This window comes from Mollisia scopiformis, assembly GCF_001500285.1.
Source record: "Mollisia scopiformis unplaced genomic scaffold LY89scaffold_32, whole genome shotgun sequence".
NCBI classification, from domain to species: Eukaryota; Fungi; Ascomycota; class Leotiomycetes; order Helotiales; family Mollisiaceae; genus Mollisia; species Mollisia scopiformis.
The window spans coordinates 172887-197910 of record NW_017263612.1 but is presented as its reverse complement, the minus strand read 5'-3'; the positions used below and the strand labels follow the sequence as shown (position 1 = coordinate 197910).

The 25024-nt window shown below is 48.2% G+C and overlaps 11 protein-coding genes across 11 annotated transcripts; 6 read left to right on the top strand and 5 right to left on the bottom strand.

Annotated features, from left to right (window-relative positions):
* Positions 1-572: 572 nt before the first annotated feature.
* On the bottom strand, positions 573-2487 carry LY89DRAFT_788838 (FAD-binding domain-containing protein; the record flags this gene model as incomplete). The annotated part of the gene is made up of 7 exons (XM_018223197.1): positions 573-1115; positions 1161-1214; positions 1275-1481; positions 1556-1650; positions 1699-1803; positions 1854-1934; positions 1995-2487. 7 exons carry the CDS (start codon positions 2485-2487, stop codon positions 573-575), a joined length of 1578 nt encoding a protein of 525 aa, XP_018062813.1.
* Positions 2488-3024: 537 nt separating this feature from the next.
* LY89DRAFT_629552 (NAD(P)-binding protein) lies at positions 3025-4331 on the bottom strand. The gene is made up of 2 exons (XM_018211209.1): positions 4177-4331; positions 3025-4129 (listed from the first exon to the last, which is right to left on the bottom strand). The coding sequence occupies exons 1-2, from the start codon at positions 4217-4219 to the stop codon at positions 3249-3251; spliced, it is 924 nt and encodes a 307-aa protein (XP_018062812.1). The 5' UTR covers positions 4220-4331; the 3' UTR covers positions 3025-3248.
* Positions 4332-5051: 720 nt separating this feature from the next.
* On the top strand, positions 5052-6179 carry LY89DRAFT_711535 (uncharacterized protein). The gene is made up of 3 exons (XM_018217909.1): positions 5052-5503; positions 5566-5630; positions 5689-6179. Exons 1-3 carry the CDS (start codon positions 5224-5226, stop codon positions 6046-6048), a joined length of 705 nt encoding a protein of 234 aa, XP_018062811.1. The 5' UTR covers positions 5052-5223; the 3' UTR covers positions 6049-6179.
* A 276-nt stretch (positions 6180-6455) lies between these two features.
* LY89DRAFT_599782 (Aldo/keto reductase) lies at positions 6456-7427 on the bottom strand (the record flags this gene model as incomplete). The annotated part of the gene is made up of 2 exons (XM_018210118.1): positions 6456-7145; positions 7209-7427. The coding sequence occupies 2 exons, from the start codon at positions 7425-7427 to the stop codon at positions 6456-6458; spliced, it is 909 nt and encodes a 302-aa protein (XP_018062810.1).
* A 299-nt stretch (positions 7428-7726) lies between these two features.
* On the top strand, positions 7727-9217 carry LY89DRAFT_658765 (putative Trans-1,2-dihydrobenzene-1,2-diol dehydrogenase). Its single transcript, XM_018212488.1, has 2 exons — positions 7727-7984; positions 8029-9217. The coding sequence occupies exons 1-2, from the start codon at positions 7930-7932 to the stop codon at positions 9153-9155; spliced, it is 1182 nt and encodes a 393-aa protein (XP_018062809.1). The 5' UTR covers positions 7727-7929; the 3' UTR covers positions 9156-9217.
* Positions 9218-10311: 1094 nt separating this feature from the next.
* LY89DRAFT_741817 (cysteine proteinase) lies at positions 10312-11713 on the bottom strand (the record flags this gene model as incomplete). Its single annotated transcript, XM_018220759.1, has 5 exons — positions 10312-10900; positions 10950-11040; positions 11094-11376; positions 11430-11542; positions 11596-11713. 5 exons carry the CDS (start codon positions 11711-11713, stop codon positions 10312-10314), a joined length of 1194 nt encoding a protein of 397 aa, XP_018062808.1.
* Positions 11714-12767: 1054 nt separating this feature from the next.
* LY89DRAFT_658762 (S-adenosyl-L-methionine-dependent methyltransferase) lies at positions 12768-13915 on the top strand. The gene has a single exon (XM_018212487.1). It carries the CDS (start codon positions 12839-12841, stop codon positions 13544-13546), a length of 708 nt encoding a protein of 235 aa, XP_018062807.1. The 5' UTR covers positions 12768-12838; the 3' UTR covers positions 13547-13915.
* Positions 13916-14490: 575 nt separating this feature from the next.
* Positions 14491-15843, bottom strand: LY89DRAFT_330606 (uncharacterized protein). The gene is made up of 2 exons (XM_018206787.1): positions 15303-15843; positions 14491-15218 (listed from the first exon to the last, which is right to left on the bottom strand). The coding sequence occupies exons 1-2, from the start codon at positions 15530-15532 to the stop codon at positions 14519-14521; spliced, it is 930 nt and encodes a 309-aa protein (XP_018062806.1). The 5' UTR covers positions 15533-15843; the 3' UTR covers positions 14491-14518.
* Positions 15844-16154: 311 nt separating this feature from the next.
* On the top strand, positions 16155-17065 carry LY89DRAFT_676867 (uncharacterized protein; the record flags this gene model as incomplete). Its single annotated transcript, XM_018213639.1, has 2 exons — positions 16155-16614; positions 16689-17065. 2 exons carry the CDS (start codon positions 16155-16157, stop codon positions 17063-17065), a joined length of 837 nt encoding a protein of 278 aa, XP_018062805.1.
* A 2210-nt stretch (positions 17066-19275) lies between these two features.
* LY89DRAFT_599817 (Cap-Gly domain-containing protein) lies at positions 19276-20481 on the top strand (the record flags this gene model as incomplete). Its single annotated transcript, XM_018210121.1, has 2 exons — positions 19276-19530; positions 19993-20481. 2 exons carry the CDS (start codon positions 19276-19278, stop codon positions 20479-20481), a joined length of 744 nt encoding a protein of 247 aa, XP_018062804.1.
* Positions 20482-21127: 646 nt separating this feature from the next.
* Positions 21128-24503, top strand: LY89DRAFT_330611 (DUF726-domain-containing protein). The gene is made up of 5 exons (XM_018206788.1): positions 21128-21568; positions 21635-21682; positions 21742-22352; positions 22463-22812; positions 22928-24503. Exons 1-5 carry the CDS (start codon positions 21229-21231, stop codon positions 24180-24182), a joined length of 2604 nt encoding a protein of 867 aa, XP_018062803.1. The 5' UTR covers positions 21128-21228; the 3' UTR covers positions 24183-24503.
* Positions 24504-25024: the final 521 nt, after the last annotated feature.

The window sequence follows — 25024 nt, the reverse complement described above, 5'->3', positions numbered from 1 at the left end:
ATGTTTACATTCTCAAAAGCATAGCAGTGGCGTTATTAAGGTGGCAGACTTGCTTGCAATAGATACCAAAATACCGAAATAGAAAACTCCTTAGATTGTACTTCAATGTTCCATATTTTTCTACAGATGTGATATGAATAGCAAGTGCTATTGTTGAAAGATGTCAATTTTGGTTTCTCGGAACTTCCACATGACAAGTCCTGGATCATTGAACTAGCCCTGGTGGGGATGAAAGCTACCTAGGTTCTTGCTGCAAGGTTTTGAAAGGTATATGCTTGCTTTAGCATGTGTTAATTGCACATAGTGCACAGATAGCTCATTTCTTGTCGATTTGATCTATTAGAATGAAGGATATCGGCCGTCAATGTCAGAAAGAGAAGTTATGTAATTATGATGGAAGTAAATCTTTGTTCTTTCGATTTATGCCAAGATCACCATCAAGTGCTAATTACATGGACAATGAGTTATCAGGCATGAAGCCGAACGCAAAGATCGACCTAGCCTAGAATGCTATCTGACAACGACTTAATACATAGGCCGGAAAGACACATCTGCGGGAATCCAGGTAGCAGTTATCCGGTAAGGTTGAAACCGCTTGTTCTTCCTGGAAAGAATCCAATCGGATCATACTTCCTCTGAACCACTTTCAAACGTTGATATGTATCGGAACCGTAGCCTTTGAAGACCTGCTGATCGTACATAGCATCGTTCATAAAGATCGCAGGTGCATATTCATGTTGAATATTGCCTCCAGCTTCGAAGTTTGATGCTTCGGCACCTGGGTATTTGGTCCTGGCATACGAAGCAACATCGTTCATGATGTCAGTGAGCATGGAATGAGCAGTGGTATCCATTTCAGACTCAAGCCATGCAACTGTACCTGCCATCCACATCTGATCACCGTAGGTTGTGGAGAGGTTGAGTAAATTGCCCAGTGGATTCACGACTGCTGAGGCCGCCGGGATAGAGATCATCATTGGTTGATAGATGAGGGTGAAGATGTACGTTGATTGCTGCAGAAGGCCCTGACTTAAGACGTACGAAATCCAGTTGTTGTAATTTGCCATCATCAGGTCGGTACCGTTTGTCGATGGTAGGTTGGGAATAGTAGCGCCCTTACTAGTTAGCTCTAAAGTTGACCCGAGAGACGGTTCACCTACCCGAAGAGAATATCGGAAGCCGTATTGACTGGCGATACCGGCATTCTGACTGAGCTTCCTGTGTCAGCCATACATTCAACGATGTCACGTATAAAGGCAGACGGCAGTTCTTACCAGGCTGCTATAAGATTGTGATGTTGTCATATCGGATGTAGCTGGGATCGGAAGAAATTTGTCAAAAACACCGGGAGGTACTACCGGGCCATTGTAGAAGTAAAACACGGTAATAAATTGATCAAGATTGTCTGCGAGGATCTCGAAAGTCGTGAAGAGGGCAGCAGCAGGACCGGGGAAGTTTTCCGTGAAATCTTGCGTAGCGGCCTGTATAAAGTCAGTTTGGAGAAATGGAAACAGTATGACTCTGAAGATTGACAAATAAGGGGAAGGATACACACCAATAGCTGACTGGCATAACTACTGCTGTAAGTACGATAACCACCCCAGACTGTACCAATGGGAACGACTTTCACGGTGAACTTGGTGACGATGCCTGCTGGGTTAACATGAAATCCACAGACTTTCGCACGGGTATGCTTACCAAACAGATTCCCACCACCTTTCAGTGCCCCGAAGAGGTCCGAATTAGAAGTAGAATTTGCATGAATGATCGAACTATTCGAGAGGACGACTTCATAATCAAGAACTAGAAGATGATGAGTAAGATCGTGGAAGTGGAGTTGGAGTGATTTTTACCGTTGTCACAAGGCAGGCCATACTGAGCGCTCAAGAAACTCAATCCGCACCCTAAGAGAAGTCCTCCGACACCGACGTCACCTATACAATTATATCAGTGCCTTTGACCTTGACCTTGACAATTAGAGGGAGAAATCCTACCAACTCGACCTCCTACGGCAGTAACCCCAAATGGTTCAAGATCAGAAACTGCCTGGGCCCAAGTGGCACCTGGGCTAATAGTAGCCTTCTGGTTATTCGAGGACAGAGTGGTTGAATTGTTGTTCGTCATGGAAATAAGTACGCCTCCCGTACTTGAGAACCCGAAATTTGCATTGTGACCACCGCTCTTGACCGCAAAGGCAACAGTTGGGTACGCAAGCAAAATCTTGACTACCTCTGAAACGTCTTGAGCATTCTGTGGGAGCACAACACAAGCAGGGACATTATCAGTGTTAGCACTACTCCAGTAGTGATTCTGTGCATATGTGTATTGCGGGGTGTACTCATTGGTTGGCCAGACTTCAGTAAGAACTTGAGTTCCCGAAGCAATGGCTGCACATGCGGCCAAGGCTGCGCTTGAAGGCAAGGCAGATGGAACATTAATACTAATTCCCAAAAGACCTCCTGTGATGGTATTCAGGATGCCTGACATGATGTCGACGAAAACCAATGAAGTGAGCAGGGAGTTGTGAAGAGTGAGGAGTTTGTGTGTGTCAAATGTTTCTTACAAAATCCAACTTGGGGGTTTGCACTAGCAAGAAGCGACATCGGATGACAAGAAAAGGCGTTCTACGCGGTTTTTTTTTTCCGGTTGCAAATTTTCTGAAAAGCAGCTGTGAATCAATATGGAAAGTGCATTACTGCCAGTTCTCGGGTCGGACACACATCGAAAGTATAAATCAATGCTGCACTTGCACTGGCTCCTTGTCCGCTACTGGATATCATCATAGTCCTACTGTACTTACTTCGAACTCGCCACGTTCGGGCAGTCCGCATGGAAGTATCGATATGTGATGTTGACTTGTCACGAAGCACCGTCGATGTCGTCGTCAACCCGACGAGGTGTGTCGTTAAAAAAATGCTAGCCTCATATAGCTTCACCCTTACAACCTCTTGCGCTTTTCTTCTGCCGTACTTAGAAATACAAAGATTTACCAGACTCGATAGAGGATGGCTTGCATAAGCTTTTCGTAGCGCGCAGATGTTAAATCCGTGATAAGGTCGTTAATGCATCTTATTGCCAGATTTCTTATTAGATATGGGGAAAATTGAGCCCCTAATTTCCCTAGGAAGAAAATGAACCAACAAAAAGATCTAGAAATTACGACGTTGCCGAGATATAACAGCGTCAAGTAAAACAAATGAGTATCAGTACAGTCTGCATCTCTGAAATGTTGTTACTTTACCACCATACTAATTAGCAACTTTAGGAACCCACGAACTTGTCTTCAACCAATCCCTGAAACCAAGTAGGCCAGGATACTCCTTCCTCATTGATGCTATGTCCGCTGCATAGCCAACTTGTTCCCAGAACTTGAACATCAGCCCTACCTCCTTGATGGCCCACAACAACGCCGACCCAACAAAGTTGTAAGTTGTTGGTATATCATATCCCAGCTGTGTGTGGAAGATAGCATTCGCCTCCTCAAACGTCAACTCATCTCCAGCAAGACTGATTGCACGTCCAGCGAACGTCTTGGGATTCAGCAATGCTTTGGCACCAAAATGTCCGATATCTGCAAGTGCAATAAATTGCAGTCTAGTCTCCGGAGGTAGACCCACTCTCCACGCTGTGGGGAAGACATTCCCAGCAAAACCAGGCGAGATATTATCCATGAAAGCAGTAGGCCTCAAGATCGTCCAGGTCATCTGAGATCCTCTAGAAGTTTCTTGCAAATACTTCTCGATGTTTGCTTTGCGCCAGAAGTGTGGAACGTCTGTATCATTGGTATCTGAATCAGAGCCATGACGATCAACGGACGTAAACACGAAATGTCGAACACCATGTTCAAGGCTTGCATCAATGAGAGCTTTCCCCGTAACTTCCTCACCTGTGCCGTCAGTCATCAGGCCCATGTCTGGTATGGACACGAAGAACACTCTCTTGATTGGAAGTGGCGCATTGGCGAAGATAGACGGACAGTCTTTCAGATCGCCTATCATCAATTTTATTTGGTCCGGCGCTTTGAGGACCAAGGCCTTCGCAGCCGCTGATTCGGGCTTGCGTGTGACGGCACATATTGTGATGGCTTTTGCATCAGGAGAGGCGAGAAGAGCGTTGATCACAGCACCGCCTGAGCACCTCAGAACCAGTTCATTATTGACCTGAATTAATACTCACCCTGCTTTCCAGTTGCACCTAGGACAAGTATTGTATTGGCCATTATACCAAAGCGTTGATCAACTTTCGAGTTCAATACGTGAATGAGCCAACTTGGATCTTTATTGTTGTTTTTGTCCTGCGTTCATCACCTGCTCGAGCCATCTGGAATGGCTTTCTAGAGAATGAGGGGAAATGTTTCACGGTAAAACCCCAAGCCCGATCTTACTTGTTCGTCGGGAATTACCCTTGCTCTATTTGATTGGTTGGCTGGATGTTGCCAACCTCATTTCAGCTCGCTTCCGATGGCTTGCATTTGGCGCATCAATCAGCCTCGCCAAGTCACAGAAACAATTCGTTCTAGCAAATGGAATTTTGAACGGGCTGAAGATGGCTTTCGTCTGAATATCTTCTTTGCTTTACCCCTGAAGCGTGCTATTTTTGTCTTCCTTGGCGTAGGAGTCCAGAATTCTGCCACTCGCCAGTACCGTGCGGCTGAAATTGGTCACAATGCATACTTTCGGTATTTAGTTGAAAGGTAAATGAATTGGGTCTTCATTTGTTCGGCTGCCTTGGGGGAAATATAAGGGACTCCTAGGAGCCAGCGCCCTATTGAAGCTTTACTTACTTACCAACAAGACAAAGAGTAGGATTCTGTAATATCACAGCCCCTCTTTCCGTGAAGCATTTAATTTTCCTGTATGGTGTCACGTTGGATCAAGCTTAATTTTAAAGAGCCTGCTGTAGGGCCACCAATCAGCACAGCCAGTATCTCAGCCGTACGGTGCCACAGGAATAGGCAAACACGAGAAGGATGCTTAGCCCCCACAGAATTATCGTCCGTTCATACAAGGAACTTTTCAGGACTGAGTAGTCCTTCTGAATAGCAAGGATGGCCCGCTGTTCATCTCCACTAACAGCTTAGGAGTCTTGGCTGTTGGAGTATAAGAGAAGAGTCCTCTGCTCTGTGCGTACTTCTATCTTCTCAGACATTACAGTTGCCTCTCTTTTTGCCCTCTCTTAACCACACTCGTTCATTATCATAACCTCTTCCTCGTCGTCATCAAAATGTTGTTCAATACTCTCGCAGTATCTTCAGTCCTTCTTGCTGTTGTTCATGCCGCTGCTGAACCTGCTCCCTATAAGCTTGGCTCCATGTCTCTGAACAACGCTTTCGGCCTCTTCAAACGTCAAGCAGGATACCAACCTACCCAAACATACTGTGGTCCAGGAGCGGATTGTGCCGCATCTTGCGGTGCCGATTACATTCAGTGTGCTTCATCTGATGGGGATTTGCATTGCTATGATCCAACTATCAAGGAGACTTGTTGTCCTGATGGTTCTGGGAGTAAGCCGATCTTCTCTTCCTGCTCGTTTGTTCCGAACATTGACACTGATGAATTGTGATAGATTCTTGCTCCGACGGGTACTACTGCACGTCTGACGCTTCAGGAAACACTTGGTGCTGTCCTGATGTAAGTTTCTTCCTATACCGTCTCACTTGTTAATGGGACACTTCTAACACTTCCCTAGGGCATGGACTTAGCAGCTTGTGCTGCAGCATATTCCCTCACCGGCTCCCTCGTGTCCGAAACCGCGACTTCAACCCCGTCATCTGCTCCATCAACCACACCTGCTTCGGTTTCCGCATCTGCTTCGGCTTCTGCTTCGGCTTCTGGCTCAAGCTCAAGTTCGGCTGCTGCACCGACTACAACAAGCAGCTCCGCCGCAGGTGTTAGTAGCACGACTTCCAAGGTGGCTCACACTACGGCGACATTGAACAGCACTGATACGACAACGAGCAGCTCGCTGCCCTTGCAAGTCACCGGTGGAGCTGATGCAAATGTAGTTCCTGGCTTGATGCTGTTGGCTGGAGCTTTGTTGGCTCTTTGAGCTTGATCAGTAGGATCCTTCTGGGAGGTATAATACGGAGATACTGGGCGGTGGTCGTATATGGGATGTAATGATAGCTGTTCATGTGTTTGTTGTTGAAGATTAATATCAATTATGGAAGTCTTATACGGAATATCTGTCCCTGCATGTGCGATTATCGTTTCGGTGAATTCTAGAAAGAGTTGAATGAACGAGATGGGTTGGACTGATTACGCCTTCGAGGTAGTCAACCTATGCGTTGATGTTATGTTGGTGCGAAGATACCCTGAGAGAAATGGTATAAACAGTTAGAAAACTGTACTATACCCCCAGGAATGACTCTTGGACGAACTGTTAACCCTGTGTACCCTTGGCGACGTCAAATAATGCTCTCATCGCGAAGTCAAGCGCATGTAGAAGTTTTTTATTTACTTCTCACCAATCACCTCCTTGAAATCATTCAGCCACCGTTTCCACATCTCCTTCCACTCCCCTTCAATCAAACCTCCAACGGCATCAACTGTCAGCAAATCCCGCTTCATCCTCCCTTCATCCTTCGTCCCATTAAGTATGCTAACTCCCTTCAAGCCAAGCACCAAACAATAAAGTGCCAGCGCCCTATCATCGCCACCCATCTCTCTCTTTCCCCTTAACTTATCCGCCATCTCCAGAACTGGTTTACAACTCACCAACTGAGGATTCCCGGTCAAAGTCCAAAAAGACTGGAAAATAATCCCATGCTCTCTACAAAATGACCGAAGGGGAACTTCCCATTCCGTACCTGGGTAGAAGCGGTTTTGACACACAGACGGGACGATGGCGGCTGAGGAGACGAGAGATTGGAGGATAGGGAGTGTGGTATTCGATATTCCTAGTGAGCGGACCTTTGTTGGGACGAATGATTCAAAGGTTTGCCACGCGACGAGCGTATCTTTCATGTTGCGGAATGGGGAATGGAGGACCAGACAATCAATGTATGGTTCTCCTTGGTTCGGAAAAGTGAAGTTGGAGAGTGAGGATGCAATGGAGGTTTCCACTTGTTGAGGTATTGGATCCGAAGCGCTATAGGGCAGATTGTTTGGGTCTTGCCCTGATGGAGCTGTGAACTTGGTTTGGATCTGAAGGTTGTCAGGTGATGTGCTTCATGTTCCACCTGGGCAATGGGCAATGGAGATACGAACATATAGATCTTCTCTCTTCACAACTCCTTCAGCTATTGCCCTCGCAATACCTTCTGCCACTCCCTTCTCATTGTAATGGCGAGGCTGGGCAGCCGTATCAATAGCTCGAAAGCCAGCTTTCAGAGCCTGGTACACTAGAGTGGCGGACCTATCTTTCTTCCAAGCTGTCCCGTACACCATTTTTGGGATCTGGATCTCTGGGTGATTTCTAAACACCATCGGCGCTGCGAATGCCGGGACAGTAGCCGATAAAGCCATGGTTCTGTTTTGATATCGTAGCCTTGCAAGCCAAGACAAGTCTCGGAGTAGTGTGGGTCGAATGAGCATGGAGAGAAGAAAATTCAAAATCCGTGAACAGCGTCGTTCAATGACATATTACAACGTTATCATGAGAGAAAGAGATGGGGTTGTCAACAGTCGATGCGCACCAATTGGTGGTCGTGTTTGAGCTGGTGATCCCGACGATGTGCCGTTGCAGAGGAAACATTCAACGTCACATCCATCCACTGCGGACATTCCTCCATTTTAGGCTCATTGAGGGGTAGCGACCCACTTTGGCGGGGTGCATTTATTTATTACACGACAACATCTCTCTCTCTCTTCTCTTCTTGATGTTTCCTCACAAACTTCATTGTTGAAGTGCTTTCCTGGAAACAATTAGATCACAGCCAAGAATTGATATCTACTTGTTGTGTTAGTAAATACCCAGTCAATTAATACAATGGCACCATATACCATAAAGTGGGGTATACTTGCCACAGGAGGCATTGCTCAAAGTAAGATTCCCAGTCTCTCACATCGCTTTAGTAACACCTCCCAGCTTTCACAAAAGATCTCCTCACGAATCCCGCCACCCGCGATGTCCACGACGTCCACCACTCCGTCGTAGCGGCAGCATCCTCCTCCTCTGCCTCTCGAGCTGAAGAATTCCTCAAAGATGTCAAAGCACCAGCAGGAGCAAAAGCTTACGGCTCCTACGCCGAATTAGTCAAAGATCCCAACGTGGAGATAATCTACGTCGCCACACCTCACTCTCACCATTTCCAGAATACAATGCTCTGTCTCGAAGCTGGGAAACACGTCCTCTGTGAGAAGGCATTTACAGTTAATGCTGCACAAGCCAAGAAGTTGGTCGAGACTGCGAAAGCGAAGAAGCTGTTTCTGATGGAAGCCGTATGGACCAGATATTTCCCATTAAGCATCAAGATCCGGGAACTGGTCAAGGACGGTGCAATTGGCAAGATCCACAGGGTGACTGCCGATCTTAGTCTCGCGCAAGCAAAGGATGATGGCGGTCTGAAATTCCCACCCGAAAATAGGATGGTAAACATGGATCTTGCAGGAGGATGCCTGTTAGATTTGGGTATTTACAGCTTGACGTGGGTTTTCCAAATCTTGTACCATTGCCAAGCACAAGCACAGAGAGAGAAGCCAAAGGTTCTGGCCGCGATTCAGAAATATGAGTTGACGGGTGCGGATGAGAACACGAGTCTACTTCTCCAGTGGCCTGGTCAGAAGACCATGGGGATTGCTACGACGTGTATGAGGGTTGCGACTACACCGGATGGCGAAGGAAGTCCAGCTGCGGGACCAGCGTGTAGGATCCAGGGTACCAAGGGAGAAATACAGGTCATTGGACCTCTGTATAGACCACAAAAATATCGAATCATTATGGTCGGAGGGGAGACAGGCAAACTCGAAGAAGTTGATTGCCCAATTCCGACAGATAAGGACAGAGATGGATGGGGACATGGCATGTTCTGGGAAGCGGATGAGGCGGCTAGGTGTATCAGGGATGGGAAACTCGAGAGTGACGGTTTGAATTGGGAAGAAAGTGTTGTTATCATGGAGACCATGGATGAAGCGAGGAAGCAAGGAGGATTGAAATACCCTGAGTTGATTGAGACTGATGTATATGATCCAAAGAGTCCCTTGAACGGGAAGTAGTCGTTTACTGAAGCGAGCTCTATGAAGAATGCCAATGTAAACTCACAAGATATGTTCATACCTCCATATGACGCAAAAATCAAAACTTGTTGAAGCCTATCTTGACTCACTCTGCCAAAAGAAAAAAGAAGCAAAAACTCAGACCCAAGCACCGAAGTGGGTAGGTCGTAGAAAACTTGCTCGACAGACTCTCGAATTGCAGTTTTTGAAGTCGTGTTCGTTCGTCTCTAATTGTTAGTACCCCAAGGTAATTCCAACTCTTAACCCACTCTTGACCTGAATCGCTGACCTAAATGGAATGCTGAATTGTGAGATAGACAACGCTTTTTTTAAATCTATGTAGCTTTATTTTTGGGAAAGTGTGATGTGCTCGTTTAGGTGAGTGCGATAACTACCAAGACTAGGTGAAGTGACGGCAATGTGGTTCATCTGGGCGTTGCATCATGTTTAGTAGGTCATTTGCTTCAGGTGAATGCAGTATAATCAATTTGACAATCTGATATAACCTTTCTTCTTCTTTCGGACTTCGTACCATTCAGCCAAAGGGAAAGCTCATCACTTCACATGCCCGCTCTTATGCATTCACTGTCAGCTCTCTGCTTGAATGATGAAGATAATAGTGTGACGCAGGTTGACAGCGAGTTTAAATCTTGTACGAAGACTCAGATGTAACCTAGGATATCCTCGAATTCAAACGAAACAGCCGGATGATCACACACACATATCAAATCAAAGAGCAATCTTCGGAGCAAAGGACGAATCAATTCAGGTGAGTTCTCCTCACAATGGTATCTCTTCAACGCCATCGCTATGCACACAAGAAGAAAGCAGGAAACAGGTATCTTGTCGTCGTCTTCATTATCAATTCCAAAAACGCCCAGCGAAGAAACCGGGAACACATGAAATTAGCCAAGCCTTTCCTCGGATTCATCATCATCAAGTAAAGTGCACGACACATTACCCCCGTCCAGCTTCGACGAGCCTTCAGGGGCCCAACTTCCCTCGGAAAACGGGAGGGAGAGAAAGGTCGATGATGATTCCTCCTCGGTCCAGCGACAAGAACCAACACAGCAGAGACGAGGACCAGACGCAGCACGTATCGATCTACCCCACAGGGTGAGGAGTGATTGTCTGGAAGCAGCATCGGAGCACTCAACTACCTCACCCGTTGGTAGAAAAGGAGATACGGCGTGAATCCGCCTGACTTCTTGTTGGCAGAAGCGAGAACAGCAGCCTCAGTAAGAGGGAGTTTTGACCTGTCATCGAACTTCCACCATTGTCCATCAGGACCCCGAGACATGCTGATGTAGTGGCCTCCTTTGGCCGTTCCACTGTGCAAGACCACAGCAGACAAGTCGTACTTGGATTTGGTCTCGTTGTTCGGCGCACGGACGGACTCCAGATCGAGGCGACGATTGAAGGGAATTGGGTAAGAGTCCTTCTTCCCTTGCCAATCGAAGCGCTTGAGTTGGACTGCGAAGAAGTCCGGAGAGTGGGCGATCTTCCGAGATCGTTTCTTGTCAGTGGCCTTGTCGCCACAAAAGTCGCACTTGTAGTCGGTGACGTTGTACGACAGGTATTGCTGCACGTACGCGGCCAAATCGCCCCCCTTGATTCGTGGAAGAAGGTCGATTGCCAAGGATCCTTCAATGTCCCCGGGCTTGCTGGATATGTGCCCGCAGGCAATGCACTTGGTGGAAGAGTCCAGGACGAAGTGAGTCAAGGACTCGAAGACGGCGAAGTGGCTACTGAATGTTAACGAATGAGCAATCTCCGAAGAACTCTGGTACTCACGCGACAGGCAATTGTTCCGAGAACTTTTGGACTAACCAGCCCAATTGCTCCTCTGGGTCTTGCTGGCCACCCATGCCGTTTTGCCAATTGTCTAACCAAGAATCAGAACTGATTTGGGACTTTTCAAGTGAAGATTGTACTTACTGGCTTTGAATGCTTTGTCGACAGCAACGTATGCTGCGTCGACCGACTCTCCAGACCAGTAGGCTTTCGCCAAGTTGCGTAGCACACAGGCCACACAAGGAGTCTCTTCGGCCCAAATACAATGTTGCGGCTCATGGTAGCTAGTGAGCCACAGACAAAACTGTGGTTGGTGAAGGAGGGATTGGAGGAGAGCACTTCGGTAACAGAGCACTCCCGTCAAGTTACGCATACCTTGTTGGGCAGAGGCGGGCATCCCGTTCCAGTCCAGTCGGACAACGCTGGCCTGTAAAGTGTTAAAACCAGATTGATGCTTTGGTGTGCATCCGAGGGACTTACCAAGCGGCGGCGACGACGGAGATTGTAAGCAGGAGTATACCTGGTTCTCAGCTTGAGCTTTATCTTGTCCTTGACGGATCGAGGAGAGGCAGTGACATCAACCCCCTTGAGTTCTGATTTTGACGTTAGCGAAGACCTAAGTATATGGTGAGATTCGATCACATACCTGGTTCCGCAGAAACCTTCTGAACCTTCGCAGAAGGCTCATCGGCATCGGCGGCGGTGGTAGTGAGACCAGCGGCCTCCCGGGATCGCTTGATCGAAGTACGAGTTCTTGGAGACATAGCTCGTTGGTGGTGAGGTTGTTTAAGTCGAAGAGGAAGCTTTTGGAAAGAAGGAAGTCTGTGAAGAGCAGGGTGACGCTGGAAAGCTGTGTTTTTCGACGAAAGGGGAAAGGAAAACTTTGCAAAAGCTGGGAGGGATCCCGAGATTATATATCTCCCCATCTTCCCTCCGCCAGCGCCGGAGCGCTCCATCATTGTTCTCATTGTGAAGATTTCACAATAGTGAGGTTCTAGGTGATATCGTTGAGGACAATGGGTAGCCTAAGCGAGGACAATAGGGGAGCGAACCACCCAATAGTGTCAACTCCTCTTCTTAAGCGAACCAAAGTTTTCGATGTCCCAGGACAATAGGAACGAAAACTTCAAAATCTCGTGCTATTGTTTCGTCGTTGCGTCGGACAATGGTGTTAGGAATGCCTAGGTGCAGAATCGTTGGACCTTCTTTGCTGTATCTCGGTTTGCCAAATGAAATTTGGTTTGGGAAGAGAACGGCTTTGGACGTCTAAGACAATTGCAATAAGATACCCAAGAGATTGTTTGATTTGGCTTCGTGGTGATTCGAACAAAGCGTTGCGAGACGAAGAAAATGTACTGGTCTTGTGCGGCGCTTATCCCATTCGGGAATTCAGCCTCGAGTGTTTTTCTTCAAAGTCCAACTCAACTACAAATGTTTTGCGTACAGTTCGGTATATAAATCAGTATGAAACTGTGCTCCCTATGGAGCACAAACAAAGATTCCGCACGGAGGGTCTTATGATTTGGCATGGAGGCAAATTTTGATCTGGACTACAATGATGTCAAGATTTGGTGTTTGAAGTTTTTCAACGCTCAAGTTGTTCAGAGCAACTTGTGCAATGAAAACAATTGATACAATGAGGTTTTGGTAGCTATTGTGAAGACGTTGGTGGCATTGTCAAGATCAAATGATGGTGAATTCCCCAGGTGTGAAGTCAATGTTCGGTCTCAAAAATTTGTGTTACCTGGTCAAGCTAGCGGCCGCTTCACGCCACAAGGCTGAACCAAAATCTTTAATTCCTTTCTTTGTCTGATGTCTTATGTCTCGGAAAGCCAATGTCTGAGAGCAAAAGAAGTATAAGCTTCTTTTGACGACATATCGTGAAAACAATGTCCTCTGAACTCGATACTGCGCCAGAAAAGTACGAGGAGCAACATGTTCACGAGGTCTATGAACAAATCGCATCGCATTTCTCTTCTACAAGGTACAAGCCTTGGCCAATAGTGGAAGCTTTCCTGCAATCGGTCTCGCCTGGCTCTATTGGAATTGATGTTGGTTGTGGAAACGGGAAATATCTCACTGTTAATCGAGACGTCTTTATTGTTGGAAGCGACCGCTCTTCAAATTTGGTGAAGATTGCATCACAGCATCAACCGCATACAGCTGTTGTCGCGGATACTCTGTCTTTGCCGCATCGAGCTGGAAGATTTGATTTTGCGATCAGTATCGCTGTCATTCATCATTTGTCTACTCCAGAACGCAGGAGAGAAGCAATCAAAGCTATTTTGGAATGCCTCAAAGATGACGGGAAAGCGTTGATCTATGTTTGGGCGTTGGAGCAGAAAAATAGTAGAAGAGGGTGGGATGAAGGCCATGAACAAGATGTCATGGTACCTTGGGTTATGAAGAGCGGCAAGAAGAATCCCAATGAGGATGGGTCTACGGAGAAGACCTTCCAACGATATTACCATCTTTATCGATCTGGGGAACTGGCAGACGACATCGTTGCTATTGGGGGAGAAATGATTGAATTTGGCTATGAAAAGGACAACTGGTGGGCTGTTTGCAGGAGGTCCACGAAGAGCCGAGAGGGATGAACGTTCACGAAGTTGTGCCGTCAACGCTTTTCGCATCCATCCGATGCGAACGATGAGACGATGGTTTCTTCTTTTCAGTGGAACAGTTTATCATGCGCCAGAGCCGAGGGCCACTTGTGCCGAAGAAAAACAAAGTGGAAGTTGTCCGCACTCGCGCTCTGCCCCTGGGTTGGGACCATCAGTGGGTCCTCTCCCGTAAACCCTTGCTCGCCGAGTAAAGACCATGGTCCATATCAGGATTTGTTCCGACTCGATACAACATCTCGAATAGCTGGCAAAGATCGCAACCAGGATTCTTTGGATGATATTGGGCTGCTTCACAGCTAATTAATGTATGGCCCTGACTCTTTATACAAGGATAACACTGCCTATTCTACTATCCACTCTGTTTGATGGTGATGAAAGTCCCGCAACGTCTGTTTGCAACCTGTTTTCATACAAGCTTTGCGGCAAAGCGAAGTCGCGGAGAGTATAGAGTGGAGAGCCAAGCACTCGTCACTGAAATATGGACATTCTTGGGTCCTTTCGAGAAAATGCTGGGCATGTTAATGTTTCTGCGAGAAACAGTGAAATCATTAAAATTCTGAAAGATCCAATCCATAGGCTTTATGTGTTGTACACGACAAACTTCCTAATACAATTCTAGAATAGAAAGCCCAAACACCGATGGTCCATCTGTCAGAACCCCATGCAATAAGATGCTGTCATCAAGGGATATCATATCGTAACAATGCAATGCCACGCCTGCAATTCTCACGCTCGAAAGTCGAACCCTAACACCAGACTGCCAAAATTCTCGCGATCACGATCTATCCATCTTCGCCTTCGCCAAGCAAACGCCATGCCGGAACACCCTTTTTTCAACTCCCAATGCTCTTTGAAGCCCCTTTTGTTATTTGTAAAACTCAACTCTTAGTCTTCTCAATACTGTAGAGCCGTAAGGACTGCACCTGCCTTACAGTCTCTGGCGTGTCATTGTCGTCTCCTAGTCGACTCTCTTGGTCCAGCGTCCGGACTTGCTCTCCTCTTCCCATCCCCTCTACTCATTCCTGGGCCAGGTCCCATCATTCCAATGCCTGGAAGTTGAGGCCCAGGGCTCGAATAACCTCCTCCAGACATCGGCATACTCATGGCGTACGCTGGCGTGTTGTAAGGACTGACCCCCGTCGTCATCTCCGCTACACTGGGAAGTAGCTGTCCTCCTCTTCCCATTCCCATTCCCATACCCATTCCCATGCCTCCACTTCCAATAGCCGCCAACGCAATTCCATCACTTGGACTCGCAGGTAGAACAGACCTTGGGGTGCTCTCTCTTCTTGCTGCGATCGTCCTAGCAGAGCCTGTTCCTGCGCTCCCTTGCCCACCTCCCCGCCCAGTACTAGAGCCACTGTGCGAAGTAGCAGGCCTGTTGAAGCGCTGCGCAGAAGACCCAGAGCCAGAAGCCGATGCACTCATAGAGCTTGACTGGGATTGGCTATGTGCGTGTCCCCGGGAAGGCGAGGATCGGTGACCTGGTGGTGGAGCGTCCAAAGTTACACTTGACAATGAGAAAGGAACTACGCCAGCTCGACGAGCCATGTCTTGCTCGCCGAGTTGCCAGTGCATGGCTTCCGCTGCGCGCCAGGGAACAGCCATCTCTTCTGCTACTTTAGACCACATTTCTGGCTTAAATCTAGAGGGCGTTAGCGACTTTAAAGAAAGAGACGGCGAGTGAAGATGGGTTGAGGCAGTGGCAAGCTTGCAGATGGGGTACTACCTCTCATAGAGCCTTGCGAGTTTGTTCTTGCGCTCTTCGTCCCATTCGCTACGTCGCTCAAGATAGTTCTGGTAGTGAAGCCGACAGCTAATCGCGCTACGTCCTGGGAGTCTCTTAGAAATATCTTCCCACTTCATCCCACTACCTCGTAGCTCGATGATCAAAGAGTCTTCTTCGGCAGACCATTTGCTCTGCTTCTTGGCTGGAGACTCAGCAGGGTGGGGAGGCATGCTACGTTTGCTGTTGCTGCCACCGGCGCCGCTACTGGCCAGGGCATAGGACGGGGCTTCTTGCTGTTGCCCGCTGGTTGACGGGATAGACGCTGAGCGCGTATGGTGTCGATGGGTGGGCGAAGATGATTCAGACTCATTAGAGTCTGGAGCCTTGAGAAGGAGGGAGATATCCACGGTGACGGTTCGAAGTCGCCGATGCCGTCAAGGTTGACGGATCATATGCGATTGACTGCCTGGCCAAGGGGAATACAAGATATCGTAGAGATGTAAAGCCGTTAGTTAAGAAGAAGCTTGTCGATAGCAGCTTCGTTGAACGAGGGTTGAGGCTGACTACTAGTTTATCCGATCTGGTCGAGGTTGACGGATATCAGGGTCAAGAAGGTCCAAAAGAACGTCCTGACAGTTGGGATAAAGGTCACTGACGTGAAACAAGAAAGTAGCTTTTACAGACTTGAGGGTCCAGGGCATTCGGTAAGAAGAATCTTGAGACGAGCTACTTCCGACGAGGAGAGCGTTCCTATTTCAGGGCTTCAGAGAGAATTTGCGTTGCTCGCGTAGATCATGACAGCCATCAACATGATTGGCAAGAGCACGTCTGAGGTCTAGCCAATCGCAAAAGATGAGTCGAGAGTGGAAGAAAAAGCCAGCACCAACGGAACAATACGTCAAGATGGATGTGTGCTTGTGCTTGAGGAGCTTTGTGGTAAGGGTACAAGGAACTTTGTTCGAACTGGTGATCTCCCAGGCTTTACATGGTTGCAAGCTATACGGACTCTCGGGAGGGTGCGCGATGCAGATAGAGTGTACCCTTACCCATGGTGGGGGAGTCAGCAGGGGTAATGTTAGTGTGGAGGAGAGGCTGCTAGGGCGTGGCCACGAATTCATGCATGAACATGAACGAGGAGCAATGCTTGCCTACTTGCCACCTTGGGCTCTAGGATTTATGGCTCAGTGGTGGGAGAGGGGTGGAGGAGAGTCACGGATTCCTCGGTTGAAACCCGCTGTGGTGGTGTTGAAACTCTTCTTATATAATCTCAGACTTTTGTGCGACCCCTCGAGACCGTTTTGGGCGTATGTCTGTGCGCAATTGTCCACATTACATACATCTATTGTTGCACTGTACCCTTTCTTGATTGTGCACTTAAAGATGAAGCTTGTCGCTTGTCGTCCCCGAACTGCGACTTCATGGGTCGCTGGTTCCAGGCGGCCACTCAGCATGACAACCAAACACATCAGATCTTGGATTGCCAGCTCGGGCCAACGAACTGGCGGTCAAAGGTGCAAGGGTGCCATTCCAGGACCTCAGGGATCAAGGTGTATGATCTCCATGGCTTGCAGCGCCTCACAGAGGCTGCCATGAACTACGATCTTCGTTGTTCAGCCCGACTGACCGAGTTGAGCATGCTCTCTCAAGCCACGGAATTCACTGGCTGGTGGCTGAAGACGAACACGATGCCTGACCTTGACAGTTGGGGTTGCATAGTCCCAGTCTTCAACAATGGGGCTTGGTGCCTAAACAAAGCAATATGACTTCTGCGTTGTCAATCCGCCAGTGTCCGAAGGATAACAATTGAACAGTCCTCGCCGTTTGCACCGGGGTGCCGCCTACCCATCACAAAGGGGCACAATCATCTTCCTCTTGATTCAGCAGCGGGACCTCACAGCCGTGAGAATGGCGGTGAAAAAGCGCCAGTCATGTGAGTATGCGCCAGACTTCACGGTAGTTCAAAGAATCGAGTCAGAAACCTTCTCCAGAGTATATCGAGACCGGGCATCCATGTATTATGGACGCAGCCGCGGAATGACAATGACTAGCGCCAAATATGAATTTCTGGCGGAGAAGGCGTTTCTGGAAACGTGCGATAAAAATAAAGATGTCTTGGCTGACTTAAGGTGGTGAACTCTATCTCTGCCGCTTCTGCACTGATGGTGTCCCACGGTAGCGGTGTGATCGGTGTTTTCAGGCCATTATGGAGTTTTAGCTCGCTCGATTATCAGACGAGGAGGAGGAGGGTACCGACGATTGATTTCGTGCACGGTCTCCCATAATAGCTCTTGAGTTCTACTACTATGCCGTGCATTAGCTGCGCCGCATCAATGGAGAAAGACCGTGCTGTCGTTGTTTTCGCTCCACTTGCAGCATCCAACGACAAAGCCAAACTATGGCATTTGTGAGCGACGAAAAGCATGCATCTCCTGCGAAAAGCCGAGGAAGCGACTCTGCCCGTTTGCGTGCAGCCAGCCAGCCACTAGGCCGATGAGATGAGATACCGATGACGATGATGTGGAAATTGAGAAGGGCTGATTGATCCGGAACGACAATCGAGACTTATTTCCAGATCCAGTTTCTAGTTGCAGAACAAGTGTCGTTCGGTCCGCTGCCGATGTTATGCCTTGTTAGCCCTGAACCCGTCTGCTCGGCCAGCCGTAATCATTGTGCAAGCAAGTGAAGCCGTCATCGTTGACCAGATTGACACTTCTCACTGGGATCTGGGGACACTCGAAATGGAGGAGGACATCCGAATACCTTCGGAACAAAGAGGATGGGGCACTCGTTCGAGATCCTCCTCGCGTGATCGACCGGATTGGCAGGGCTGGAGACGGCGTCTCAGGTCTCATGAATAATGTTTGAGCGGTGAAGCAGGCATGGCAATGGCAATCGCTCGTGGACAGGGACAAGGTTATGGAGGTGATGGAAACCAGCGTTGCAACTTGCACGGCCATCGACACAGCACAACAATGGCAATAATGGCATCGGATCCGACCTGTCAAGCGTTCGAGGACCGCCTCGATGCAGGGACCGTCGATTCATGCTGAACCCCGACTGGACACCAGACCCAAACCGCGACCCAGCCCAATCGACAACCTCTCCGACGATGGATGTGCAAACGGAGATTGACCAATGGAGGGGAGGTGAGCTCCAGCCCTCCCTTTTGTCAGAGCGTCGGAACGTGAAACTGCCTGGAACCACAGCATTGTGCTGTCAGACTCATGCTTTGTTCTTCCCAACGGCGAAGGAACCGACTTGGGATGGCCATGCGCAACAGAGGACGAACGCGGAAGGAGAGGTTACCAAGCTTCTTGTTCTTGTATCTTTCTTCAAGGCATGTCGTTGTGGCCGATCGCCATCGCTACCAAGTTGTGTACCCTCCTGCGTTGAACCCGTCTCGTACCCTGGCCCGGCCACGGCTGTGGCTGTCGTGGTTGTGGCTAAGTGCTCCGCTCGCAAACTCCTTCGTAGATCAATTTAGATCCCGCCTGATGCTCGTGGACTGGATTTTGAACTTACAACACGCGATATAACAGCAGCTTCTGATATAGAATCCGAATATGAATATCATTTAGAAGTTGAAGTGACCTGGACGACGTGGTTTTGTGACGTTGAAATTACCATTGGACCCTTCCTGGCGCTAGGCTTTATTGGGAACCGATAACCAAAAACCAAAAAATCTAAGACAAGACAAGCAATCAGAGGCGACAACAACAAGGCGCATTCTAAATCGCTTTCAGATTGACCTCACGAACACCTGCCACACTATTGCCAAACCGTTTTGAGGCTCGTGCATCAGATATCCTACTTTGACCACGAGGCCTTTCCATTCTACGGACTCGGAAATTATTCCCTGGAGAAAGGATCAAATCGCCCACGCGTTCTCACAAAACTTCACGAGGCTTTTTTTTTTCTTCTTTTGATCTCGCGACCAAGCACCATATCAGCACAGGCTTGCGAGCTGTCAAATATGAGCAGCATGCAAACAGCAGGGGATATTCCCCTCCAGATCATCTCCGAGAACTCTTCCTCCGAACGCCGCATCAGCCCATCATGGACCCTTGGTCAATTCAAGGCGAAGCTGGAGCCCGTAACTGGCATCCCACCGCTGTCACAAAGACTGATCTTGAAGCGCGGGAGCCAACAATCCATCCCTCTAAAGGCCGCTGATGAGGAGAAGACACAGTTGGGGAGTTTCCCTTTGGCGCCCTACGCGGAGATTCACGTGAGTGTGGAATTCATTGCTGTTCGCTTCACGAAACGGTTCTTGATACTGCGCCACCCCGTTTCCATCCTGGCAGAACTAAACCTGAGGTTACATTCGTGACGAGGCAGCTCTAGGTGTTCGCTCGATTGATCGTCTGACGCTTATCCAGGATAAGTGGTTGATGCGGTTCAACTTGCATTATCAAGTGATGATGAACCAGGGCCTTGTGGGGCGAACATCCGAATCCACCTTTTGCGAAGTTTCTGGCGAAAAATTCGAACGTTTTATGCTTCCAAAGTTTGAGGATCATGAGTTCCAAGAACATGTCGTCAGCCAGAGTTTCTTAACCTATCTGCCGCCTTCATGCGTAGTAGTTCGTCCACGAAACATGGTCTAAACCTTATATCTACCCGCTAAGGCATGCGTTCAAAGCAAGACCATCCCAAATTTATCTCTCCAAACTAACTTCAACTCTTGCAGGTCACAGACATCCGCCCCCCTGGCATGCGCCAAAACTTTACAGATGTCACTCTAGTTCCGAAATATGAGATGCCACCTTCCGAATACGAGCAGAAGACCGACAGTGTCCTTGCGTGGAAGAAGGCAAAGAAACTAGGTAGGTTCGATCCAAATGCTCCTTCAATTGAGCAAGCCAAGTTTGAGGCACTTGAGACGGAGGTCAAGCAGAGGGGCATTGAAGTGGGCAAGAGATGTAGAGTTGGAGGCGAGGATGCTAAGAGAGGAAAGGTCATGTATGTCGGAGAAGTGGAGGAGATTCCCGGTGGTGCAGGCAAATGGATTGGCGTGAAGCTGGATGAACCTGTTGGTAGGAACGACGGAAGTCTTGGGGGCAAGCGGTATTGGGGTAAAGAAGGTGATCCAAAATTCGGGGTCTTTGTCCGACCTGAACGGGTGGAAACTGGCGATTTCCCGGCCTTGGATGATCTAGATGATCTAGAGGAGATTTGAAGTGACTCGCAGAGAGAGACCTCGGGATATAATGTCAAGAATTGAAAAGTTTGGGCATCACCTGCACTTTTCGTCTCGTTGCGAGGGCTCGCTTCGAATTTGATATGGCTTGCGAAGACCTTCACGATTGTGTAACTCGCCGGAGACTCGCGCTTTTGTGAATACTCTGTTTCGAGAGATCAGTAGCTTCCAGGACATCCTTTCCCATCTTTCTACAGCGCACAAACGACCATCGCATCCTACCTAGATATCTACCCGGGTAGATACATTTGATGCACGTGATATTTGCCGGTCCAAGCGGACAGTCATCTTCTAGAGATGATCGCTTGCCATAATCTCCATTATGACACTTTTCCATTATCAGTCCTATACTATACCAGAGTCCTTGTCCTCCTCATTCACATATCGTTTGCTATTGATCAAGCGAACCAATCAAATTTGGGCGGCCAGTACTGCGCTGCGCCTCATCCATCTCAACGTCGACAAAATTGATGATGTTCGCCCTCTCCCAGTCCACCGACAATGGTCTTTCTTTGCCGGGTGACAAGTCCCCCAGACCTTCGCTACCAACCTCCGTGCTTCAACGTCCAAGGAACGGCCACAGTTGGCGCACAATAGCCTTGGCGGCAGCATCCTGAAGGCAGCAGCTTTAAAGGATTGTCAGCTTGACGATATATACATACATACGACCCCACCTCCCCAATCACAACTCCTTGCTCTGGAGACCTCACTGTCATTAATCCCAAAATGCCTTCCGCTACTGATCCAAAAGACTTGAAGCTGTTGCTTAACCCAGCGCGTCGAAAAGCACTCACGAGCCTTATCGCAGCTATCGTCTCACACATGCGAACTAGGATTGAGCAATCCTTCGATTCTTCTCCTCAGGTAGAACCAGCGCCTCTCTTTGTCGAGTCAACATTCTCACGCGACTTATCTCCCTCTCCATCCCCCCAACCTTCGGATTCCGAGAAGCGGCTGGAAGCGAGACTGGAGAAGAATCTGTCAAATTCCGGCTTACATGATCTGAAGAAGAATGCCCTGTTCTACTTCGATGCTTGGGCAGCTGAAGTAAGAGGCCAATACAGGAGTGAGTTATAACTCTTACATACACAACGCACGATTAAGACCACGTGCATTGGCTAATTTCTCAAAGAAACCTGTGATGGTCCTGAGGATCCACGATCAGACCAGAGGCGGAAAGGTAAGTACAATAGAATGAGTCAATGTCTCTTGCGATTTATTCATGTTAATTGTCTCTAGAGTGGATGGCAGCGAGAACTCCTGCACCACCACCTTACTCGGCCACACCAACGGATGTGAAAGATGTCGCAGCGGAAGTCGAGGCTGAGGCAAGAGAAGTACAGGAGGCGAAAGATGTCTCTACACTGCAGTCCCTATACCATCCCATTCCGACTCGTCTTACTACTATTCCCAAAGAGGATCGTGTGTGTGTAATAAGTTGCATGGTCCTATTACTTCTCAGCTTAGGCCATTATTCTGCTCATTCCAGAGTTCTGCTCTGCTACCTCACATCAGCTTTTGCTATTCCACTGGAAGTCCTAACCAAGGAGGAGACCGACATAGCCAAGACACTTATCCTGGCATCAAAAGCTCTCACAGCTGATGCTGAGACAAAGAAGCGTCAAGCTGAAAATGCATCTTCCAGGAGATGGAAAGTAGGCTTGGCTTCTGTAACCGGTGCAGCTGTTATTGGTCTCACCGGAGGCCTAGCAGCACCTGTCGTTGCAGGAGCAATTGGCGGTCTTATGGGCGGAGTTGGTCTAGGTGGGCTGGCCTCCTTTCTGGGAATATTTGCCATGAACGGGGCACTAGTTGGAAGTCTGTTCGGAGCATTTGGTGGCAAGATGACTGTAAGCTGATTAGTTCTGTCCATCCTTGTTCTAACAACCCATTTGATATTAGCCTTCGCCCTGAATCTGGAAAAGATGAACAGAAACAAACACTGATAAGTAGATTTTAGGGAGAGATGGTCGACACATACGCGAAAGAAGTTTCGGACTTCAAATTTCTCCCAATCGCATCTGAATGGGGCGAATTTGGTACAAAAGAAGAAGCTGAAGCTGACGCAAGGAGGCTGCGTGTAACTATTGGCATCAATGGCTGGCTGAACACCCAAGATGATGTTGTCAAACCTTGGAGAGTTCTAGGACAAGACAGTGAAGTATTTGCTTTGCGATACGAAATGGATGCCCTGTTGTCCCTGGGATTATCTTTGCAGAATATGGTGTCGTCTTACGCATGGTCGTATGTCAAGCTTGAGATCTTAAAGCGGACTGTTCTTGCAACCCTCTGGTCTGCAATCTGGCCAGTGTAAGTAAGCCCCTTCAATGCCATGTCACGCTATCCCAATACCGCCCAGCGACGATGATCCACATGCGTACCTTGCTCGACTTCTGAACTCTCTCTTACTGACTGCTCTGTATAGTTACCTTCTGAAAATGGCAACAAGTATCGACAATCCATTCGCTATTGCAAGAAACCGTAGCGAGAAAGCTGGTCGAGTATTGGCTGACGCCTTGATAAACAGAGCTCAGGGTGAGCGCCCAGTAACACTCATTGGATATTCATTAGGTTCCAGGGTTATATACTCCTGTTTGAAGTCTCTCGCAGAACGCCAAGCATTTGGACTAGTCGAAAATGTTATTTTTATCGGATCACCTATTCCTTCGAACAGCAACAATTGGCGAGTGATGCGCAGCGTCGTTTCCGGGAAGATGTTCAATATTTATTCAGAGAACGATTATATCCTAGCGTTCCTCTATCGGGCTACGAGTATCCAGTTTGGCGTGGCTGGCTTGCAGGAAATTGGTGATGTTGAAGGCATTGAGAACATGAACTTAAGCAAGGAGGTTTCTGGACACTTGCGTTACCCAGAGCTTATTGGGAAGATCATGAAGCGAACTGGGATTGAGCATGTTTTGATTGAGGGAACCGAGATCGAAAGTGACAGTACAGAGATTCAATTACTGGATGTGGAAAATCCGGATACGATTGAACAGAAAGATACGAAGAGTCCGCATCAGATGGACCTGTTAGGTTTGATGGACACACCGTTATCCGAACTTGAAGGGGATAATGGCATGGGTGACTTAACAAGGAGTATGGGTGGCTTGGACATGTCCTCCGAGATTTCTGCTCCAGGACCGTCCTTTCCTACTTTCAGCATGAATTCTCAGCCTCTTCGTCCTGATGGAGCCCATCGAAGCATGTCAGACCCGTCCACACAACTAGGTCATCCGACTCCACCTGGCCTACAAAGTCGGTCAACCGATACCGACATTCTGAATATTACTCAAAGTCTAAACAGCGTTCACGTCTCCGATCCGCCATCCTATTCTCGCAATCCAGCACCAAAGCAAGATATTGGTCAATATGATTCTGATTCTGACGATGGCGGGATTCTGATGGTGGACAATGCCTCTGATGGGGATCTTGCATATGTGCCCAGTGTTCCCATGTCAGATGACTGGAATCCTGATCCTAGAGACACGGGCAAAGTACCTGCATTTGAAGAGCAAAAGAGCCTCGGATCTTTTCCTCGGCATAAGGAACCTGGGAGTCAGGGATCCAGAACCAGTGGTTCGAGCGGGACTGGAAGTAGAAGTGAGCCAGGTGGGGAGCGGATAGGTAGTGGAAATGGACAAGGTCGAGTGTCGGCAGCTGATCTTGGTCTTTACTAAGTGTATTCGAGACGACGGATCCGGGGAAGCGGCCGTTTGAAAGAGAGTTCGGTTTCTTCTCAAGCCAAAAAAATGACACTTCTAGGGTTGTTGTTTTAAACACCCGGTTTCAGAAGCTTTCCAAGTGTAGTGGCGAGCGGCGGACAGCTTCAGTCTACTGATTGTGGCGAACTATGAGCTGCATTTTGGTATATGTGCAAAAAGTCGGACTTCTTTTGGAACCTCTGGAGCCTGGAAAAAATAACCTTCCAGAAGATGATCTGCCTTGAGGAGAACTACGAAATAGAAGCATGAACGCAGACAGAGTTCGAAAAGTGTGTTGCTTTGGTGGAAATGATCATCATTGGGGCAGAATAAAGTTTATGTTGGAAGGATAAGCCCCACCGTGGCAGGCACGTCTCAAGCGTTCAGGCTAGCTTCTTAGAGTTCGCCTTTCATGTCATCAAATACCTCATGCGGGACAATATTCCATGCTTTCATGCTTCGCCCGAATAGGAATATGTCCAAATGGGTCATGAGGCAGCATCGGCGACTGAAGGCTTAAGCTTGTTTCGTACAAAGCATAAGGCGGAGCATCACACCCTGACGTTGCTAACGATCGATGTAGATTAAGAACTTTAAGGATCTTTCTACGCACGTTCCATGAAAATCATCTTTAAAGTTTATCGTCGACATCTGAGCCTCGAGACTTCTATTTCGCTCTATTCACTCTTCCTTTTTTTGCGAAGCCGCTCCAAGCAGCCTTTACTCTCACTTTCCGCATGCTTGCCTGTCTTCCAGATCAATGAATGGCACGGCAGGACATTGCGCGATCTCTATCTTGAGAGTCTGTCGTCTCGCGC

What these genes read in the sequence shown, in the direction of transcription:
- LY89DRAFT_658762 (XM_018212487.1), top strand. Translation starts at nt 12,839, where the DNA reads ATGTCCTCTGAACTCGATACTGCGCCAGAAAAGTACGAGGAGCAACAT.
- LY89DRAFT_330606 (XM_018206787.1), bottom strand. Translation starts at nt 15,532, where the DNA reads ATGCCTCCCCACCCTGCTGAGTCTCCAGCCAAGAAGCAGAGCAAATGG. An exon ending in CTCGCAAGGCTCTATGAGAG is followed by an intron (nt 15,219 to 15,302) that starts GTAGTACCCCAT and finishes AACGCCCTCTAG; the next exon opens with ATTTAAGCCAGAAATGTGGT.
- LY89DRAFT_658765 (XM_018212488.1), top strand. Translation starts at nt 7,930, where the DNA reads ATGGCACCATATACCATAAAGTGGGGTATACTTGCCACAGGAGGCATT. An exon ending in CACAGGAGGCATTGCTCAAA is followed by an intron (nt 7,985 to 8,028) that starts GTAAGATTCCCA and finishes AACACCTCCCAG; the next exon opens with CTTTCACAAAAGATCTCCTC.
- LY89DRAFT_711535 (XM_018217909.1), top strand. Translation starts at nt 5,224, where the DNA reads ATGTTGTTCAATACTCTCGCAGTATCTTCAGTCCTTCTTGCTGTTGTT. An exon ending in TTGTCCTGATGGTTCTGGGA is followed by an intron (nt 5,504 to 5,565) that starts GTAAGCCGATCT and finishes GAATTGTGATAG; the next exon opens with ATTCTTGCTCCGACGGGTAC. An exon ending in ACACTTGGTGCTGTCCTGAT is followed by an intron (nt 5,631 to 5,688) that starts GTAAGTTTCTTC and finishes ACACTTCCCTAG; the next exon opens with GGCATGGACTTAGCAGCTTG.
- LY89DRAFT_330611 (XM_018206788.1), top strand. Translation starts at nt 21,229, where the DNA reads ATGCCTTCCGCTACTGATCCAAAAGACTTGAAGCTGTTGCTTAACCCA. An exon ending in ATCAGACCAGAGGCGGAAAG is followed by an intron (nt 21,683 to 21,741) that starts GTAAGTACAATA and finishes AATTGTCTCTAG; the next exon opens with AGTGGATGGCAGCGAGAACT. An exon ending in TGGTCTGCAATCTGGCCAGT is followed by an intron (nt 22,813 to 22,927) that starts GTAAGTAAGCCC and finishes TGCTCTGTATAG; the next exon opens with TTACCTTCTGAAAATGGCAA.
- LY89DRAFT_629552 (XM_018211209.1), bottom strand. Translation starts at nt 4,219, where the DNA reads ATGGCCAATACAATACTTGTCCTAGGTGCAACTGGAAAGCAGG. An exon ending in AGGTGCAACTGGAAAGCAGG is followed by an intron (nt 4,130 to 4,176) that starts GTGAGTATTAAT and finishes TGAGGTGCTCAG; the next exon opens with GCGGTGCTGTGATCAACGCT.